A 22,705-nucleotide genomic window follows, 5' to 3' on the forward strand; every position below is an offset into this window, starting at 1 on the left:
ACAGAAATGTTATCGTAATATCTGAAACTGAAGTGACTGATTATCACAATAGGCAGAATATAATTACACTCGAGAAAAATTGGTGGCTGAATTGTGTAAGATGGCTATAAAAGGGATTCTAATGTGTTTAAAATATTAGTGTATGAGAAGTACAGTCAACTAAAGTAATATTTCAGAATCGAAATTGTACACTGGTAGAAATGAGTTACTTTGAACTGCAGAGTAGCAGCCAATCCTCTGCAATTGAACTGTAGCCTTGTACCTGAACATTATAGTATTTCCAGCATCGATAGTGCCACAGAGGAGGAAGCAGCTCGCCATGAAACTATAGGTAGGTGACTGAGGACATTGTCAAGAAGTATTCCCACATCTAACTGTGCAATACAGAGTGAGAACATCATTACTTTTGCAAATATAACGTTATTTATATCGGAGCTGCCTGCTTATATCCATTGTTAAAATCTGTAAGAATACAATGTGAGTCTATTTGCCACCTTGGACGTTATTGGTGCTCTGTTTAGCAGTACATCTAACTTTTTACCACTATTTTGAGTACATTGATGTCAAAAAATGGTTCAAATGGCTCTGAGCACTATGGGACTTAACATCTATGGTCATTAGTCCCCTAGAACTTAGAACTACTTAAACCTAAGTAACCTAAGGACAGCACACAACTCCCAGCCATCACGAGGCAGAGAAAATCCCTGACCCCGCCGGGAATCGAACCCGGGAACCCGGGCGTGGGAAGCGAGAACGCTACCGCATGACCACGAGATGCGGGCATTGATGTCCTAACAGCAACTGTTTCTTAACAGTTGTAACAAAGAGATAATTTGCTTTTGCTTGGACAATTTTCAGCTTTGATCTGCTTGCGGTTTTACATGTCTATAGGCAAGGATGAACACACTCTGCTCTCAAGATACTCGGGCTAAAGAACGAGGAAAAAATGGAAAATGACTTCAAAATGAAGTTTTTACATAACATAATATGTTGTATAATATAATATTTATACGATATAATATATATGCATAAGTTTTTATGTAACATTATACTAATGTCATTACTGCAGGAGAAGCATTTATTGGGATTGTCTGGATACAACATTTCATTTCATAGCCATTCTGTGGAAAGTTACAGATTTCTGAGCCAGAACAAATAGTTGTCCCCTTCATCAACGTACAAGCTGTCCACACCTAGAAAAGAAAAAAATCAACAAGTTAGTCTCTATGATTCGATTTTGAAAGACTTATTTATTGCATACAAACTGAACAAGTTTTCATCTGATATAACATTTCCCTTGGGCATGTCTTTGATTTTCCATACTCTTCCACATCATGTGATTTTAACATACTGGAGGTACTTCTGTAGAGAATCACAATTTTCTGTTCGTTTTATGAAACAAATAAGTAACGCAACTGTAATAACAGTAAATGGTGCTATTAAATATACATGAATGGCACGTTTTTCACAACATAGTAAAGGATCAGATTAACCTATCAAATGACATGTTCTCATTTCATTTCAGGGCATTCATCACATTGAGTTTCATTTCAGAAGTGAACGGAAGGAGGGAATAGAGATCGTAGAACTGTTACACTGGTGGAATGGCAGTAGTAGCGGATGCGGCTGGGGAAAATACGAAGAACACAGTTTGGCGATAATGTGTACATTTTCCACTCAATCCCTGTACGAACAGTGAGAAATCACTACAGTCTCCCCAGTGATAATCTCTGGCTTTCAGTGCATAAAACCATTAGATTGGAAGTTAGTGGTGTTTTCCTATTGGGAATTAAAACATATTCCTATCAAATAGCAAGTCTGTTTGCTTATGAGTCTCTTCTGTGTCTTGTTTATGTGCTTGTTTTCAACTGACCTTCTCACTTCCCCACCAAAAAGAATAGAAATCGGATAGCTTTCCTTGCAAAACAGCAGAAATGTCAAAATATTAGCAAAAGCACATTTACCTAAAACATTGTTCAAGACCCAGAACTCAAGTTAAATGAACTGCTCAATGAAAGTGTTGCACTAACTATGAACATAACTGAGCTCAGGCTCCAGGGAAGCAGAGAGCGAAATAACAATCATAATAAAACTAAATGAAATAACATTACTGTGAAATAAAAACGAAACAGTAATAAAAATAAAGACAATGCATTCGAAAGTACATATCTCTGTATATATGTGAAATCATATTCTGCTGCTGGTTATATACAGCAACAATGGCTCTAACCTAACTATGCCTCCAGGTGAATAAGTAGTCGATGACAGATATGGATATGTGCTTCAACTTTATGCTAGAGTTCATCAATTTATTAATGTTAGTGGCTGGAAAGTGTCAGCCAGTCAGCAACTCATGGCCAGATATTTTTTTGTGAGTGAGAGATTTGCAGAAAGTGCTTAATAGGGAGCAATTGAATAGTCTTTCATGGTAGGACAGGGCAGCATGGACAACATGTAGTCTTGCTTTATCTTGTTAAATAATAATATCACAGTGCTCTCGGAGACAGGCCATGGCCAAAAGACTTAATGTGCCTGAAATGTAATGCATGTTCTCCAAATTACCAACTATGTGAAAGAGATATGCTCATACTGCGTATCCAGTGGCATCTTATACCATCATGCAAAGTGTTGGCCCAACATGTGATAATGCATGCAGTGTGGCAATTTTAGTTGTCCTCAGACCCTTTATACATGGATTCATCCAATGTAATCTTCTACACAGAACTGGAACTCGTTGGGCACACTGCTGTCAGTGTGCCTCTCTACTGTCTCGCCAAGGGAAATTACGACAATGGTCACCATGCCAACAGTCTACGGTGATCTAGGCGTCGTCGTACTGTCTGTGTGAATACTTGACTTGCTGCAAACAAGCCTGTTTCCTAGTTCACAGAATGTGGTATGGCCATATAGTCCTGCACAGCTGAGCAAACCATGTATTTCTCTTCTTGGCCACTAGTCACATGGCATTGTTGAGTATGGGTCTTCTGAACCCATAAATTCCAAATGTTCATGTAAGTCATGCGTGTCTTACCGACACAAGCAGCAATATCACAGAACAATAAACTATACTATTAATAGGCTGTGGTCCCATCACTCTGTATTCCAACACATGATATAGACATTCTCGTTCTTACACTAGGTGTAACACGATCTTCTCACAAACACTCTCCAATACAATTTGAGGAAATCATTTTTTTATACAGAGAATGCAGATGATGTTACAGCTAGCTATTTTATGTGGCTGCAATGATGCATATCCAAGCAAGTAGTACATTTCGTATGGATCCTTGACGTTTTTTACATGTATATCAGTGTATGTGAACTACATGACCGACCTACTTCTGTGTGATATCATCTAGAGATCGCGCTATTACATCAAAGTCAGCACCGCAAATCAATGCCACAGACAGACAGGGCTCACTGCAATCTGACATATGGAAGGCGCTCCAGAAGACCAAGCCTCCCTCTCACCAAAGGAGTGCACTCACTCTGAGGTCAGTGTATGAGTAGTGTCAAGCATTCAACAGATAAGCCCCAGTTTTTTAGCTCAGCTTCAGTATCAACAACATCATGAATAGAGATCTTGAAGTTTCAGAAGACCATGTACTTTAATTAAAGTTCAACATTGTACTCTAGGAGAACAGTTTGTGATTGTATGCATCAAGTGATACTTTCATAGTCAATAACATTTGTAAATATTCTACACTCTCCTGTTGCAAAGGACAGTCTCAAGTTCAGTAAATCTTTTTATTCATCCATGTAATAAAGTGAACTGATATTTCATGTGTTGTAGTTAAAAATGAACCATCTCCCAGAGCACTCAAAGAACCTACAGTTGTGGCCAGGTCACTGTAGTATTGCTTGGTCTTAATGGCCCAGGTGTTGTTCTTACTGATTATTTAATGTAAATTCTTTACATTTTTGGTGTAAGTGGATCTGATATTTAGGGTCTGTGGGTTTATTGTGATGTGTCCATTAAATATTCCCTGCGCTATCGACGTAATTTTGTCGATGTCGTGGTCGTTGCAATCGATAACTCGTTCTCAAATAGATGGGGTGAGACTGTGTCTAATATATGCGAGGAGTGGAGTTCAAATATCGCGTGGACCATCTCTTTCAGCTTCTAGCTATGTCACGTGAATATCAGAATAGATCCTTCAATATGGCCCTCTTGCATCAGCTGGTAGCCCATTTTTATTAGCTACAGTACCATTTGTACAACTCTCTCACACTGTTTACTCTCGTAATTTCTAGAACAATGCATAGTTTTTTTTTTCTTGAAGCGGCGCCAGCTGCCGTCTGTTGGTGTTTCTTTGGCACTCTTATGCCGATGAAGCAAACACGATAACATTTCGTGTAGACCTTTTCTTTTCTTCCATCAATACAATGTGATCAGGATCAAAAGTTGTCAGAAAAACATTCTGATTTTTAGTCGTTTTGTCACCTTCCTCAAAAGATAAACCACAGTTCCTTAGTATACACGAAAGACATTCAGCCTGGCAGTTTCTTTTTTCAAATAAATGGAATTCCATGGCACTATAAATCCTTCTGAGTTGATTTTCCTAGACATTTGACTGTCTTGATTGATTCCAGTAGTCGCTTGACGATTTTGTAATCAGTGAATATGTAGTACTTTTGCCTATTTGCGCATGTTGTAGCCTTATATCACTTGGTGTGGTTCAAATACCAACACTGACACGACTTTGGAGCCAACTGCTGTTTTGGCTAATGAAGAGGTCAAGCATAATTTTAGATTTAGTACGATACATGAGAGACTACACACTTGCACACGTTTTTAATTCGATTTTTAGAGAAATCTTAGTTAAGCACCACAACTCTACACCCATATATAAAGATAGGTCTGACCAGCTGCTCAATGGTTTACCAACGAATTTACTGTATGTGATGTAGAGTCACATGAAGTCTTGACTGGCAGATGCTGCAAATGAAGTCGATTACCTAAAATATATTAGTTTCATGATAAGGTTCAGCAGAGGGTTAAGGTTCTGCAGAGGGTTCAATCTGTTGGAAACACTTGATTGTAGCTCTGTGCAGACATAAATGATAAGACAGGATGATGTATTAGGTGGTTCCCATGGTTGTGCTAGTGCAAGGAACTTTCCAGTCTTTTGTACTGTCACCAGATGTACTGAGTAGGTCATATGATAAATCCAGTGACAGAAATGGGAAGTATTACACTATGAACAACTTGAATGGATGTTACCAATCTGATACTGCAGTATTTTAATATCTGTGGGCTAGGTTGATTAAAATTTGATCTTTAGAATAGCTTACATTTAGTATTTCCAGTACAGAAAAAAAGTCTTTCTTACAGATTAAGGTTGGAGTAATTACATGAAGGCTTGTGAATGTGTCTATCGTTATGGAACTTATCAGGCAGAAATTACAAGACAACATACCCAGATAATGTGCACATAGAGGCTATCGCCAACTTCCAGATTTTAAGAAAGGTTGAATCATTGGCGTGAGCGAGATGGTAGCATCATAGTGACAGAACCTGGAGACAGTTGGCTGTGCTGCAATGAATGCAGAATGTGTGGTGACATCATGGACTCAGAAGAACAGTATGGCAAGGAGACTTCACTTCCAAAAGGATTGCACCATGACAAGACTTTATGATTGACTCTCATGGCCAGGTCACCAAATATCATAATTAGTTAATTAATTTCATGTTACATGGATCGTTTTACATGATAATTTGTAATGATGTGGAACTGGTCATTTCACATTCACATTGCAAATTGCACATTCACATTGCAATTGTAAATATGGCTACATGCTGAACATTATTAAGTTTTTTTTAAGAAGAAACATACAGATGAGAGTTATTAATTCCTACCCACTACCTTTTACACATTACAATCATAGAAATTCTTCTTTAGAAAAGAAGGAAGTTGTCAATGAGAAACTTTTTCACTTTGTTTTCAAATTGTACTTTACTGTCTGTCGGACATCTTATACCACTGGTTTAGCGATTAAATATTTTAGTTGCAGCATTGTGCACCCCTTTTTATGAAAAAGACAACATTTTTCTGAAGGAATGGATGTCATTTTCCCTTCTGGTATTGTAATTAGGTACAGCATTGTTCCGTTTGAACTGCTGTGGCCTATTAACAACTAACTTCATGAGGGAATAAATATACTGTGAAGTAGTAGTCAGAATATCTAAATCCTTAAACAGATGTTTACAAGATGATCGTGAGTGAGCATCACATATTATTCTTGCAGCACATTTTTGAAATAGGAACACTTTCTTAAGGATGAGTTACCCCAGATAATTAATTCATATGATATTATAGGATTAAAATATGCAAAATATATCAATGTAATGATTTGTCTCTCTCCCCTAGGTTTATAGTGATTCTAAGTATAAATGTGGCTGAACAAAGTTGTTTTAGAAGTCCCAAAATGTGCATTTCCTAGTTTAAATTCTCATGTATATTGAGTCCTAAAATTTTTGATCTTTCGACCCTGTTTATTATTTCCTCACTATGTGTTACGCTTATCATTGGTGTAGTACACATGGATGTGCAGAACTGAATATGTTGTGTATTTTTAAGAACATTATTTATCATTCATTCTATTTCTATATTTATGCTAGGACTAATTACAATACTAGTGTCATTTGCAAAAAGAACTAATTCTGCTTGTTATACACTAGACAGATGATGGTTTACATATATATATATGACAAACCATAGTGGACCTATGATTCAGCCTTAGAGAACCCCAAATGTGATTCCTCTCCAGTCAGAATAACATCCCCAGACTAAATTGGTTGAATTGCTAAATTCAACTTCCTGCATTCCTTTGGTTGGATATGACATTATCCATTGGTTGACTATACCTTCAATCCCATAATTTATCCAGGGGAATATTGTGCTTCTCACAGTCAAAAGCCTTAGATAGGTCGAAGAATATACCAGTATTCCAGCAAAATTATGCAAGACCTCAAAGTGCAGTTCACATTACAGATGCCTTGACGAATGTGATGTGACAGATAGATGCCAGCCTACAGAATGCAATATTAATGGACTGCCAAAGCATATGTTTCACCCATGGCAAGAAATTTCTCAAGATGACATTCGGTGGCTGTTTACTTTTGTGCCACAAGCAATACAAAAGTGTTGAAGTTTTCCTGGCTGATCGAATATTCCAACATTTTTTGGGAGTGCACCCAGGATGTTATTAACTCTTGTTCCAATATTTCGGCTGACAACCTTTCAGCCACTCTCTAAGCGAGCCGCTTGCAAGATTTTGAAAGCACTTTAAACTGATGAGTAAACACACATGTGTAAAAGATAACACTGTTAGCAACAAGAGCGTCAGTCACAGATAAAACTTAATATCTCTAAGAGTAACACAAAACAATAACAGTCAGCAAATCCCCAGTGCTTACTAAGTATTTGTTAAGTTGTTGTGGGTGGCACATGTAAGAATTTCCAGGCTATGAAGACCTAGAGCACCTTTCGGAGCACAGATGTGAAATGAGGGGCTTCCATAATTTGTCAAGCTGGAAATCCTCGTCTTGCTTGAGCACGTTATTGGCTAATTGTATTTCCATTGGCCATTCCAAAAATTACGAAAAAGATAAGATACTGACCACAGCGTCGTCCTATTTTGATTCAGAGGTCAAGGAAGCTTGGAAATACGATTAGCAGACAACTTGTTCAACTGGGATGAGGGTTTCCAGCTTGACATATCATTGAAACCTGTCATTTTATGTCTGCGCTCTCAGAGAGAAATTCTTCTAGGCTGTCACTACCTGGCATTCAAATATATGTCATCCATAATAATCAGATAAATACTTTGTAAGCACTATGAATTGGCTGATTCTGTGCTTGCTCTTAGAGGTGTAATGTTTCATCTATGATTGATGCTCTTGTTGCCAACAGTTTTATCTTTGACACATGAGCCTTAACTCCACGATTTAATGTTTTAAAAATCTTGCAAGTGCCTCGCATTGAGAATGGATGAAAGGTTGTCAGCCGAAATATCGACACAAGAATTAATAATATCCTGGATGCACTCACGAAAAATGATGGAATACAAGAGTGTATTCGTGCCCTTAGCCGGTAACACCTCATACTGATGTTGATAGCAGATATCAGTTTCAAACAAAATGAAAGTTCAATCACTTAATGTTTGTTATGTGTGGGTTACCACCACTGAGTTCATAAATAGTTAACTGGTGTTTCATGGCATAATACTTTCTATTTCTGTTACTATTACTAATGAGCCTTGTCAATGTGACGTAAACCCTACATCCTTCCATTTAAATCAGGGTACTGGGTGACAAGATGCAGTGGTTCAAAGCTATCCAGTCGTCCAGATTTAGGTTCCTTGTTTTCCCTAAATTATGTAAGCCAAGTGCTGGGATGGATTGTTTGAAAAAGTCATAGCTGATAAACAGCCCTTTCCTTGGAAACGAGGAGATTGTGTTCTGTAGCTTCAGGAAGTAAACCACTACGTGGATTTCATGTACCTTAGATTTCCAGTAATGATAGTTCTCCACATACTACTGAGGAGATGGATTTTTCATGTATTATCAAATAACATCGTGACTACTTTCAGTGATTGATTTGGGTGCAGAAATGGTTAGACATTATCCCGAAAGACTTTGCTTACAGTACAATGCATGCCTATAGAAATTCACTTGGCATGACCATGAAGTTGTTTGCCTGTATCACCACTGCTGTTGGACATAACTTCAGCCTTGTGGCAGGGAACATGCCACTTCCAAAAGATGCACATTTTGAAGAGACAGGGAATCTTATGCAGCAGACTGTTCCAACATTGTTCTATGAGGCATGGGTGCCAATGCCAACATGCATGCTCTTTGTCTACCATTGGGATGGAACAGCCAGCTGTACAGTATTCCAAGGGTATCAGGTATCGTCTGACGTTACAGTGCATTTGACAGACTTTAAATTAACTAAATAATTCACACAGTTGGTAAAGTAAGTAAGAATATTGCAGGTGCAGTGGCCATACCAACAGGAGTGAGGAGTTCATTGCCAGGTGGGCTGGCAGGGTCGGGCAGCTGTGGTGTTTGGTAGATCAGCCAGAACAGGTAATTGGCAGGGTCCTCCCTGTGGCCAGCCAGCATCGTGATGTAGTGCCCATAGGGCCACTCTGTCGCCTCAAACCTGTGAATTAATTCCAATGCTACAGTCCTGTGTACAAGTTTCCTTCACAGCTTCAGAAGAATGTTTCCTCTTTGGAATCTAACATTAGGTAAATATGTCGGTTTTCCATTAACATAATTGATTAATCTTCAAGATGATACCACAAATAATATTATAAAAGATGTCATATCATGTAGACATTTAACTGTGGTGTGCAAACGAGGCATTTATTTAAGGATCGATGCATATCCCAACTCAGCTTCATGGTCGAGGTCACTAATACCTATACTAATATGCAACTCTCGATTAAGATCCTGGTGGTAGAAAAAACTTTCACTGCAAATTTTTGAGCGACAAGGGGAGCAGAGGTAGAGGAGTGAGGCTTTTGGCACCCAGAATAGCGCCAATTAAGAATGAAAGAGTCATATGTGATTGTTGGCTGGAAGATCCTGTGAGTTAGGTTCAGTCAGGTAATTGGAAAGGCGTTTTGTCCTGTGCATATTTGCTGTGTGGATAGTGTGGTATCATGGCACATAGCCTACTTCTCTTGACTAGAATCAGGAAGATTGCTGATCTTAACATTCCCATTTGATGGACTGTTAATCACTAACAGTGTTATATGCCCTTAGTAAATGAGATACAGTGGAAAGATTTGTAATTTAACCAAGGGGATTGCGGCAAAGTCTGGTGACAACCCCCTCTCCTCTCCTCACCAGCCAAGTACTGATGGTGAAAATGTCTTCTACCACTGGGATTAGAATTGACAATCTCTGAGTCAGGCACCCCTACACAGGGGTACATGAGTAAGCTCAGGAATGGGGGCGAATTATTTGTGCAAGTGTTCTGTGCTATATTCAGTATCTTTCTACAGTGTCTCATGGAGAGAAGGTATATGACACTATTGGTAGGGGTGTTAAGTCCAACAGCCCACTTAGTGCTATTGGAGAGAAGCATGGTACCAGGTTCTAGCCTTTCCCTTCTTTTATTGTTATCAACAACTCAAACGTGATACAACACTCTACAGACAATCATTACAGTCACTTACACTGGACAGATACACTTAACACTCATAATATGCAGCTCTCCCAAGTGGTTTCATATTGAAAGGCTTGCACAAGACTGTGAAACACACAAATTTGTTCTTTTATTCATTATATACCCCGTGATGAGATATCAGTTTCCACAATTAGGGTAGTATTTAGGATTCAATAACGTATGCAGATGCCACATGGGAAATATTTGTTATACAAATAGAGTATTTGTTGTACAGACTTTGGCATGCAACTATTGAAACACGGTATGTCCTGTAGAGCAAAATTAAGTGGTAAATGATTAGTAGCAAGGGTTTTCGGGTGGTACAAGTCGTCAGTATTATACGAATCCAGCTTCTAAAGGCTCTTTGAATACTCAGGTGCAGCATCGATACGTCGATACATTTAGAGGTATCGCAAGTCAATTCCCTTGTCTCAATAGTTGTACCCGTAAGACCAAACAGTTTCGAGACTGGATTAATAATAAACAGAGACAAGATGTGTTGTGTACATAGTTCCGCGTAGTCAGCGCGTACACAACTTTCCCACTAGAGCGCGCCCCGCTATGCACAACAGAGGCAGCACTCGTCCATCTCCGCACTACGAGATGGCGCTGCCATAGAGATGGACCAAATTCTGCTTCCGCCGATCTGCGTATTAATATGTAACACAGCCAATGAGATTGCTGCTAACGTAGAACCTTTTCCCCTCGCAGATCACACTCGCGCAGTGATACATGAACGCGCGAGGTGTTATAACCAGTGTACAGGCCTCTGATTAGTCAGTCTGCATTTGTCTGCACCAGTCTGTACCAGTCTACATTTGTCTGTACCTGTCTATAGTCAAGTTTCAGTCTGCACCTAAAAAGATTACCATATTCCTGTACATAGCCATGAAGATAAATGTATAGACACTTTTGTCAAGTATCAGAGATATATGTGAGAATAAGATTAATGTACCAATACCAAAGGAACTACAGGGGTCAATTGTAAATAGCATCCAGAACCAAGTTAAGTAATTGTTATGTGTCTTATTATTTTAATAAATGTGTGTGAAAATTAATCAAGTTCTGTTTAAAGTTGGCCACCGTCAGTCTGCTACTCTAAGCGTGCAAGTGGCATTTCTATCGTCTGACCTAACGGCAGAAGATAAACACGCCACAATAAGACCACGAGACATATAGCTGACACTCGCCTACTTTGTTAGAGCGACAAGTCAATCTGATGGTGTGTGTACTGAAGGTCTTACAGTACGCACACCACAAGGTGAGATGGTAGTTTAGGTGTTTTACATTGTCGATCATACAACTATGTAAAGCTGTCTGAGAAGTGCTTGTTTGTGGTATTGTACGACCCACCCATCACTTTGACTTGGGTGTCAGTTATATTGTTAACGCATTGACCTCTCTTGTAAATTTCTGCACTTCGTCATTTTGTGGTACACTCGTACTGATGACACGAAGTCTCCTCACCTGAAGTGATTTTTTCCAGATCTTGGAATATGTCCACACATCTTTGTTTTTATTTGGGAGTCAAAGTGTGCAGAATATAATTTGCATACCTCTTTCTCTTCTTCAAATCGTGCTATAGAATGTATTGAACACTTTATTTAGATATGTTTCATTGCAAATTGTTTGACAACAAAGTTGACACACTATAACCACACGTTCAGTACTTGACACAGCCTTCTCGCAACTGACTGGTCGAATGCACGTCTGTTGTTTACAGGTGTTAGTTCAAGCTACCAGCGTAATTACTGCGCTGACGTCGCTTATATGTGAGAAATTAATCAGTCTCGGAACTTTTAGGACAGACGGTGTATTCTGCAGTGGTAGTGAGAAAGTACTTTCTGATACACTCACGGTCAATTACACCCGACTTCAAAACGTTGATCTCGTCACCATTTGACAGAATCAGTCAATATCTTCGACATGTAAAAAACAGGTAACAGTATATACTCTGAACAAAGCGTAACGAGACTTCGTTAAGACATATCAAAGAAAGAAGGTGTGTTACACATTGCAGGAAGTTGCTGAGGGGACATTCGCTTGCATTGCCCCCAACACTTATTCTTTTGAATACCGTGTCACGATGAGACAGTGACACCATCAAATCAAAAATCACTTCGGCGAAATCTCTGAATCAATCATTAACCAGTGCAATTAGTTTGTTTGGCCACTACCCACAGCAAGTATATAAATATGCGTTTCATAAATTGAAACACCTTTTATTGCCGCAAAAAAGGCATTTCAATTTATAAAAGTAATATTACAAGCTGTTACAACGTCTAAGAAACACACGACGTATTCTCAGCGTGCCTTTTCTGAAGACTCACTGATAATGCTCGTCTATCGAAGCGGCGAGGATCATAACGTCATAGAAGGACGTGTTGCGCACAGGGTGAAGCAAAAGGGTGTACTTCTCTGATACGTTCGTTCCCACCCAGATGGAATATGTGATGGTCACGTGCGGGTCCTTTCGATGGTCCACGCCAGTGATGTCTGCCACTCTGAGGCGATCTGCAACTGTTTAACGAAATTAAGTCAGGTACAAATGTCTCTACGCCATTATAGTTTTGTGTGATCACGAAGAGTAAAAGATTGTCGATCTAACTAAATACTTAGAGATAAAATTATGGATAACTTAATATGGAACCATTGCATATGAAATGTTATGAAGGAGTCGAACCAAGTACTGCGTTTTATTCAGAGAAAACTTAGAAGGTGCAACAAATCCACAAAAGAAACTGTCTATACTATACTTGTTCGTTCTCTTGTGGAGTAGTGCTGCACAGTATGGGATCGTTACCAGGTGGGACTAAGAGAAAACAACAGAAATGTTAAAGAAAGGGCAACTTGCTCTGTATTATCACGAAATAGGGGAGACAGTGTCACGTTTATGGTAAGTGAATTCGAGTGGAAATCATTAAAGGAAAAATGCTTTTTGTTGTTCTTTTCACAAAATTACAATAAATAACTTTCTCCTCTGAATGCCAAAATCTATTGTTGACTCCCACGTGAAATAAGAGAAACTAGTGTCAATTTTAACCACATGTATTCGAGAGTAGGGAAATAATTTGAAGGTGACTCTTTCATTCCTGTGCCCTACTTAAGTGTGAATTGTAGAGTAATCATATAGATTATATAAATGTGAAATAGCCAGCGCCTTTTACTTACGAGCTATTCATATGAAAATTAAATTCTTAATTGAAGAATCCTGGGAAACAAAGGTACAAAACATGAAAGCACTCTTCAAGCTACAAAAAAGGGCTACAAGGATAGCAACAAAAAATAGCAATGAGGTCCACTGTAAGAAGCGGCTCAAAATATTGGGGTTTTACGCCATGTGAGTATATTATTTACCAATTAGTTACACACACGAAAAGATCTCGATAATTATTCGCCAAATAACTCTTTCCCATGACCGCAGAACGAGATCTAGATTTAACTTGCACTTACCAAGAAAGAATAAGTTGAAACCACCAGTTTCTACCAAAGAATAAAATTGCAGAATAAATTGCTCAAATCCATTACTAAAAGGAACTATTTAAAAAGCTGCTAAAAAGTATCCATTATGTAAAACATTCAATAAAATGAAATGTCAATTACATTTCATAAAGTACAGATATGGTAAAAAAATTTAATATAAGTAAACCACTAAACCCCCTATTCTTTATAGAATCGAACTGCTATTTATAAAACAGCTACAGACGTCTGATTGCTTTACAAATCATTTAATGAGTGCAAATTTAATGCTAAGCACATAAGCGAGAAAAAGTTCAGGAAATATTGTAAAGTTCATTGGAAGGCGCTAAGCGCTGTCATTATCAAATAGTGGATGAGTATAACATAGGTAATGGCACTTCATTTTGAACAATATCTAGTTTTTCAAACATCTCAATGTTTGTGACGTTATAACTCTTGATCTGTGAATCCTAAAATGACAGAATTTTTCAGATACATTCATTGGTATATGTATTGCGTTCAGAGTAAGTAGTGAGGAAGTAATAAATTAAAATGGCATGTCTGATGTCGAAGTTTCATTGCATGAACAGCAAAAATATAGTAAATGATGACCTTTTCTCTGTTCATCCTTTTGTGAGGGTGTCAGTAAGAAAAACCGCTTGTTGGAAGCCGCTAAATGCTCTCATTCACAAATGCTGGAGGATATATTGTGGGTAATTCTTACACCACAAGTTACACTGACTCAAGACATATAGGCCTATATAGTTTCTAACTGAAATACTTAGCTTACTGTGAAACACGTATGTAACACAGCAGCGATGGCGAGGCATTGCAGCGTCTCTGACCAGAGAGCCTTTTATCGTAGTTTGTCTGCGCCTGAGCGCGCGAGTGTTGCGAGCAGTTCGCTAGTAGTAGTCGTGCAGTGCAGTACGCTAGTAGTCGTCATGCAGAGCGGTCGGTCAGTAGTAGCAGCCCAGTGCGGTTGTGTGATGTAGGCGGTCGGCAACACTGGTCAAGATGCTGAATGAGGTATACTGTTAATTAATATAATCATTAGATAATGTAAAATTTATTTATTGTAATTAATCTCCAACAAGTCCCCCAATAATAATTTTGATTTCAAAAGCATTTTTCAAAAAAAAAAATTTTATTTTTTATTGAACTAAAGATTTCGTTGCACTTCCCATTTCATTCCACTTCTTTTAAAGAAAAATTCCAGTAAAATCACAAAAAAAAGGGATATTATTATTTGCAATGCAGTTCCTCCAAGCCGTGCGCAAGAATAAGAGCAGAGATTTGACATCCAGTTATACTGAGGTAAGAATCTAATTCTGATTTTTTGCACAGGGCCAAAGACCGATATTTCGGTTTAATTGAATTTTCTTATCACTGAATGGACTTTAATTTTTTGTGAAGAACTTATTTGGGTCAGATTGCTAATTTTTGTTTAATTGTCATTGTCAGTAGAATTCTTTGTGGGGAGGTTACACTCGGCTCCCATTTGTATTAAGTATTGTCTTTTCCTTTTAAATTACGGTGGGGAGGTTACACTTGGCGACACCCAGTCCAGGATCGTATTTCGTTGAGAGTCTTTTGAAAAACAGTCAGATATCTGCTCTTATTTGCTTAGATATAATTAGGATTTGGCGCAACGCTTTTATTAATCTTGTGACTTTCTTTCTACAGGTCAACGGCAATTCGTTGCTCTGTTGTATTTGTGTGTTGTTTTTGCATTGTGCTTATTTATTTTCTGAAAAATTGTGACTATTGTAAAAATGCCGCGAAAGACTGTGAATAGTGTATCGCGAGGTATTATGAATGAAATTACCGACTCAAACAACTTTACCGATAGGACATATGACACGCAGTGTAATGATGACAATCCTGCGTTCACTAACAATCAGTGCATTCCAACCACTAGTGATGACTTTTACCCTGATAATGAACAAACGAACTCAAGTGTCTCGTCTGTTAATTTGACGACAATTGATGACGCAGAACGCTCTGTTGTAATGAGCGCTGCCCAGCTTAACACACCCGATTTGGAAAACTCAAGTAACGTTCAGACAAATTTGTGTAATGAAAATGAACAGGATACACAAAGTACGACGGATTTATTTAATTCCGAAATAGTGAGTGACAGTGTAGGTCCGACAGATAATCCTTTTTGTAAATTGCAGAATGACCAAATGGTCACACAAAGCGCGACAATTCCAGGTACACAATCAAACAGCACAGATAATGGAGTAGGTAATGTTACTTTGGATCAATTTATAGCAATAATGCTACAGTTTAGGAACGAACAGAACGAAAAACAAGACAACAGTAGTAAAGATCTCAAACAACTTAATGAACAGGTCAAACAACTTAGGGAAGATAACAAACACTTAAATGAGAAACTTGACAATAATGACGAAAATCTCAAACAACTTAGTGAACAGGCGAGACAACAGAGTGAAGATTTTAGACAACTTAGTGAGCAGAACAAACGGTTTAATGAAAAATGAGACGACAATTCCAGACAGCTTAGTGAACAAATTAGAGCCGTTGCCGCGCAGTGTCATGACACTAAGGAACAGTTGCGCACGGAAATTGAGGCTTGTTCACGAAAAAATAGCGAAGAGATTAAGTCTGTTGCGCAAGAATTAAGGGAAATGCAAACAGCCGCAACAGAAACACTCAGAGACGAAATTAGCGGAGTCGCTAAACAATGCTCTGAAAAAGCTACACAATTACGCGACGAGTTTAAAGCAATGACAGCAGAACTTTCGCGCACAATGGACGCAAAGATAGACGCGAAATTCGAACAACAGAATACTCAGATTGACGAACGCTTTAATCTTCACATACAAAACAGTGGTACGCGTTTCCGCAAATTTATTCAAGATCAAAACAAAGTAAAACGACAAGTCATGGAAACAATCACTGCACAAAGACAAGAAGACAAACGTAAAATGTTCGCGAAAGCGAAGACGTATGTAGACAATAATATTACTACAGTGTCCGACAAAATTAATGCCATAGAACAGTTGAACGCGGAGTTACGCGATGAAATTTCTGATCTTAAATCAAAAACAGATACACACACAGTAAATATTCAAACAGTGACAGACAGATTCGAACAATTAGAATTAACACAGGATTGCGATGTGATCAAAGCTGATGTTAAAAAACTGAGCGAAACTACGCGTAAGTTGCAAAAACAGATTAATGCGTCTGATTCTAAAACCGATGATCAGGTTAAGATACTGACTGAAAAATGTGATGAATTGGCCAGTCATATTGATGTTATCGAAAATACTAATGACAATAAATCAGACGATACTGCACCGGTTTCATTTATCCAAACACCTGAATTTCAAAATTTACAGCAGACAATTAATGAGATCGATTCATCTAACAACACGTTACGTAGGAAGTTGTCAAATTTGCAACAAGAAGTAACAGAGATGAAAAGTATTTCAGTTAATAACATACCACAACAGACGCCACTTTGCGAACATTTGTCTGACTCACGCAGCGTGTATAATGTGAGCAATTTACAGCAACTACGCGACTTAAAATCCGAAAAGCCACGCGACTTAAAATCTGAAAAGCTACGTAACTTGAAGTACGAAATGACACAGACAAACAAATTCTCACACAAACCCGAACGTGTTCTCAAATTCAGTGACGAGAACGTTGATAATAAGCAGTTTGCATTTGTAAGAAAATGTAAGGAATTTAATAATGACAGCGTACAGGTACACGCTTTGCACTGTATACGACAATTTATCTTTGTACATTCACCGCTATTACCTGTAATGCAGAAACTAGCTTTGAACCAGAGGCGACAATTTGTTATTGTATTTTCATCAGCATTGCCTGTAATGAGGAAACTTGAATTAGCACGGATACAACAATTTGCCTTTGAAATTTTACCGCTATTGCCTGCAACGCAAAAGCTAAAATTTATTTGCAGTGCGTAATAGACCTCAGGGGATTCATTACGCTTTAATGAATATGTGCCGTAGCGAGCATAGGGCCCCGAGCTGTAGTAGTGCTGTTTCATCTTTAGTTTTCTGCACTGCTGCCTTTTCTTCTGCTATCCTTTATATCTATCAAAATTGCTCTTTAACTATTGCTCTACCTAGAATTAAGAAAAATATGTAATGAAAACCGGATATGACAAATCTTTACCGAATGTGACAATTTTCAGTAGGCACTCCCGTAATGACAACTACCGCAGTAATTTTAATAACAGATAAAATCGTAATCATCAGTATGTGTAAAATTAACAGCAAACGCATTTTTTTTGTAACAATAGACGTTTTTCACCGCAACAGCATGAAAGTCAACCGCTTAGCATACCTAACCAACAATGCAGTCTACAAGGTCAACCAAACCTTTAATGTTTCGCCGCGTGCACGTATAGTCCCAGCTCCAACAAATAGTGACGCATGGCAGCAAAGAAATAACCACGTACAGACAACACACTATTTCAACTCGTATCGCAATGCGCCGTATAGAAATTACTATTAGGACAAACGTAAAAAAAAATAATGAGCACAATTTTCAGCGTACATTTAATAACAGTCGATCTTATGAGCAGCAACATCAGCAACAACATATTATGATGAGTGAAACAGACAATAGGTGTCATCGATAGCGTAACACGTCAATAAGAAATAAAAGAACAGTTCATATAGTGGATATGCCACAACATTCTCCCGTAAATAATAACACGTACGATAGATTTTAACCAGATACAGCACAGATTGCATATTACAGTAACGCAAACATTACTTTTGACACGCAGAATTTTGTTCACGAGAATGTTATTTGAAACATGCTTTGTTGAATGCTCCACTGTTATCGCATCCAGATCTTACTAGAAATTTTTCCATTGCCACCGACAGTTCCAACACCGCTTCAGGCGTACACATTTTCCAGGAAATAGAAGAAGATGGTTCAATAGTAATTAAAAACATCGCATTTGCAAGCCGCATTCTGTCACCTGCTGAGCGAAATTATTCTGTTACAGAACTTGAAACATTATGTGTTGTATGGGCTTTTACGAGATTTCGGCACTTTCTTTATGGCAGACATACCACCGTCTACACAGACCACAGAGCGATACAATTTTTACTTTCGGCTAAATTTACTCATGACAGATTAAGTAGATGGAAACTTTATTTACAGGAATTTAATTTTACGATTGTCCACATTCCCGGCACACAAAATGTTATAGCAGACGCACTATCGCGTTCTCTCGGCAACAATCAGCAAGACGTAGCAACCAACTTCTGCAAAACAAATTTCAGTGTCATGTACATTCAGCAAGTTGCATTTGAAAACTTTATTTCATCGTCATTACAGGACATAGCACAAGAGCAAAATAAAGACAATGTGTGGAAAGAAATTAAACACCTTTGGCAAGATAAAAAAAATGTTACGATTAGGAACCATTACACTGTACGCAATGACATTCTGTTTCGCCGCTCTCATCCTGACAGCAACAATTGGTTATTATGCATTCCTGACGAACTGGTTAACAAATTAATTTGGTACACTCATTTAAGTTACGCACATTACGGAGCACGAAAATGTTTTCTTATACTGAGACAGAACTGTTATTTTACCAACATGGAGAAACGTATTCGACGAGTTTTAGCGTCTTGTAAAATTTGCCAGAAAGCTAAATCAGACACCACTTCACACATTCCTCCATTATATCCCATTGTACCTGTTGAATTAAGACACATGGCTGCAGTAGACATTTTTGGTCCGATTCCCAGAACTAACAGAGGTTTTTGCTACATCTTTGTCGCTGTTGAGCTCACTTCAAAATTTGTTACTTTCACTCCATTACGCAAAGCTACTGCTAAAACTGTTTCGAAAGCATTTGTAAAACATTTTCTATTTCATGTAGGGCATGTGATGAAAGTAATTTCTGACAATGGATCACAATTTCGATGTGGCATATGGACACGCATGTTACGAGCTAGAAACATTTCTCCGATCTATATATCCAAGTACCACGCTTCTTCGAACCCCTGTGAAAGATTAATGAAAGAAATTGGTAAGCTGTGCCGAATATACTGCCACAAAAAACATATTGATTGGGATACACACATACTCTCATTCCAAGACGTAATTAATTCCATTCCAAATGAATCCACTATGCTATCTCCGTCTGTTATACTGAAAAACGTTGAACCACCAAACAAAATTAAAGAATTAGTAAAATTCCCCAAATGTGGGCGACTAAGACACCACGAAATAATTGACATTGCGCTGAACAACATCAAACGTGCCGCAGAGCGCCGGAGAAGACAGCAAAAACAGGTTTGTAGACGCCGAGACTTTCACGTTGGACAGAAAATATTAGTACGTACACACTATTTATCCAGCAAAATAAAAGGTAAGTGCAGTAAATTTGAACTTCTATACGCAGGTCCATATCGGATTCGCAGCATCCCTCACCCCAATGTTGTACACGTCGAAACTTTGAGAACCAGAAAATCGAAAGGCAACCACCATATCTCAAACATTAAACCGTTCATTGAATGAAGACACTTTATGATTCAACACACTATGATGTCATTTACTAATGCAATTATTTCACCTGACTAATTACTGATGATTATCGTATTTTTTCTTGGCAAGTGCCCGGCAAGGTAAGGTTAGCAGGTCGCTTTTCTTGTCGTTACACATCAGACCGTGCACATTTTCCATTTTTTTTTTTTGTGTGTATGATTGTACTCCAGTTTTGTTTATATGCACTGTGAAATAGTTAAGATATAACACACACCAGTCGACTTTGACATTTTTTTTGCCTTATGACATCTCAACATCGTGACTGTTTTACATTTTTTGCTGCTGCATTGTATTATTCTGTGTACATTTTTGCGTCTGAACACTGTCAATGTCTTTGACATATTACGTTTTCTGTCATGTTATGCTGTATGGTTAATTATGTCACCATAAACCAGTCTTTATTTAGTGGGTATATGATTTAAATGCAAGACATTAATCTTTGTTCATGAATTTCAGAAAGAAATGATGCGTGTAAAAAAATAAATTCAACAGAAATGGGAATTTCACCTACGGAATAAACGAAAGGAGATGCAATAACTTTATGAGGAAGAGTAAATGGATCAGGATTAACAAACATTAACAAGAATATACTATACTCATCGTAGAATAGCAGTCTTAACTAATTTTTTCTTTCAGAATACAAGGTGATTGATGCAGGCTGTCAGACAGAACTACACATCTTAGTTTTAGTGATGAAATATGCTAGAGATAAGGAATAGTTGTATAATGAGTAATGAAGTGATTTTTGCAGATGATAATGAATACTGATGAATAAGATGAAGAATATGCTATTATGAATAATGAAGTTTTTCTTTACAGGTGATGATAATAATGAAGTTATGATGATATGGATAATGAAGTTTTCTTTACAGATGAGGATAATGTTGAAGTTATGTATTTATGCTATGTAGTTATTTAAGTATTTGTTGCAGTTTGTTTTGACAGCAGGTGTTATATTGCATAGTAGGATGACGGAAAGTTTTGGAAAGGACAGCTATGGAACACATTTTATACACATTTCACTACCTGTTAATTCGAAGTTCACTACTTTTCAGCATAGTGTGCGTTTCTTCTTTCAGATCAATAATCCATTTTGTATTTTTTCCAGGAGAAGCTTGTCATGATACTTACTAAACCTGTTATTTATTATACCTGTTCTAGTACTTGCATTTTTATTTTTTTTACCCATTTGTGTTTATCATTTATGAATGTGATCACATATACTGCCTTGTTGCATAACCTTGCTACAGCTGACTCATGACGAATGACGTTACCTATCCTCATTTGCAGCAATAGGTCAAAAACAAATAGTGTTATGTCTCAGCAATTAATTATCGATCCCAACGCAATGCATTGCTAACAAAAAAAAATGTATTACCAGTCCCAAGTAGTGATACCAGTTTGAGAAAATTCTGAATAATACTGATTAGCTCTGAATAGTATGTCACTTGAGTAATGACCTCTTAATGAGACAAAAAGTATATATATTTAATAATGCTTTGTCACTAGCTAATAACTGCCACTGTTTATTGTAATGAGACTACTTATAATGCCCGTGATTATTAATGCTTTGATTGTAATTAGCTGATTTTTTATAATGACTTCGTAATGATATGAATAATACTGAATGATGAACAATGTTTTAGTCTATTCAATACTGCTGGCCACTGAGTGCCAATAATTAATGTCACTCGATGAATTGTTATTAATTATGCCATTAATTAGCTCTTGTTTTCAATGCTATACTTTGTAATTGGAAATGAATGTGACTGTTTAATAATGCTTTGTAATTAGGAAAAGGCTAATGATTCTTACTAGATTGGAATGACACATAATTAATTAACTATGCTATTGTTTCATAATGCTTTGTAATTAGGAAAAAGCTAATGATTATTACTATTGAAATGACAAATGATTAATTAACTGACACATAATTAATTAACTATGTTATACTTTGTAACCGGAAAAGAATATGATTCTTACTATATTGAAATGACAAATGATGCTATGCTTTGTAATTAGAAGGCTAATGAATCTTAATTACTGTTTAATAATGCTTTGTAATTAGGAGAAGGCTAATAATTCTTACTATATTGGAATGACAAATAATTAATTAACGATGCCATACTTTGTAACTGAAAAGGAATGCGACTGTTTAATAATGCTTTGTAATTAGGAAAAGGCTAATGATTATTACTATTGGAATGACAAATGATTAATTAACTGACAAATAATTAATTAACTATGCCATACTTTGCAACTGGAAAAGAATGTGACTGTTTAATAATGCTTTGTAATTAGGAGAAGGCTAATGATTCTTACTATATTGGAATGACACATAATTAATTAACTATGCTATACTTTGTAACTGGAAAAGAATGCGATTATTTAATAATGCTTTGTAACTAGGAAAAGAAGGCTACTGATTCTATGTAAAACAATTAATGAACATTTTTCTGTAATACTACATACTTGGTACAGAA

The 22,705-nt window shown here is 37.4% G+C and overlaps 1 protein-coding gene across 1 annotated transcript in view; it reads right to left on the reverse strand.

Moving 5' to 3' along the window:
• Positions 1-1,060: 1,060 nt before the first annotated feature.
• Positions 1,061-22,705, reverse strand: part of LOC124712063 (uncharacterized protein CG3556-like) — a 45,888-nt gene continuing 24,243 nt past the window's right edge. Inside the window, exons 3-5 of the mRNA XM_047242358.1 lie at positions 12,515-12,704; positions 9,016-9,170; positions 1,061-1,193 (exon numbers count right to left, since the gene is read on the reverse strand). Coding sequence (XP_047098314.1) covers positions 1,132-1,193; positions 9,016-9,170; positions 12,515-12,704 — 407 coding nt within the window. The 3' untranslated portion in view covers positions 1,061-1,131. The remainder of the gene's footprint in view (positions 1,194-9,015; positions 9,171-12,514; positions 12,705-22,705) is intronic.

Source organism: Schistocerca piceifrons, chromosome 8, assembly GCF_021461385.2.
Source record: "Schistocerca piceifrons isolate TAMUIC-IGC-003096 chromosome 8, iqSchPice1.1, whole genome shotgun sequence".
Taxonomy (NCBI): domain Eukaryota; kingdom Metazoa; phylum Arthropoda; class Insecta; order Orthoptera; family Acrididae; genus Schistocerca; species Schistocerca piceifrons.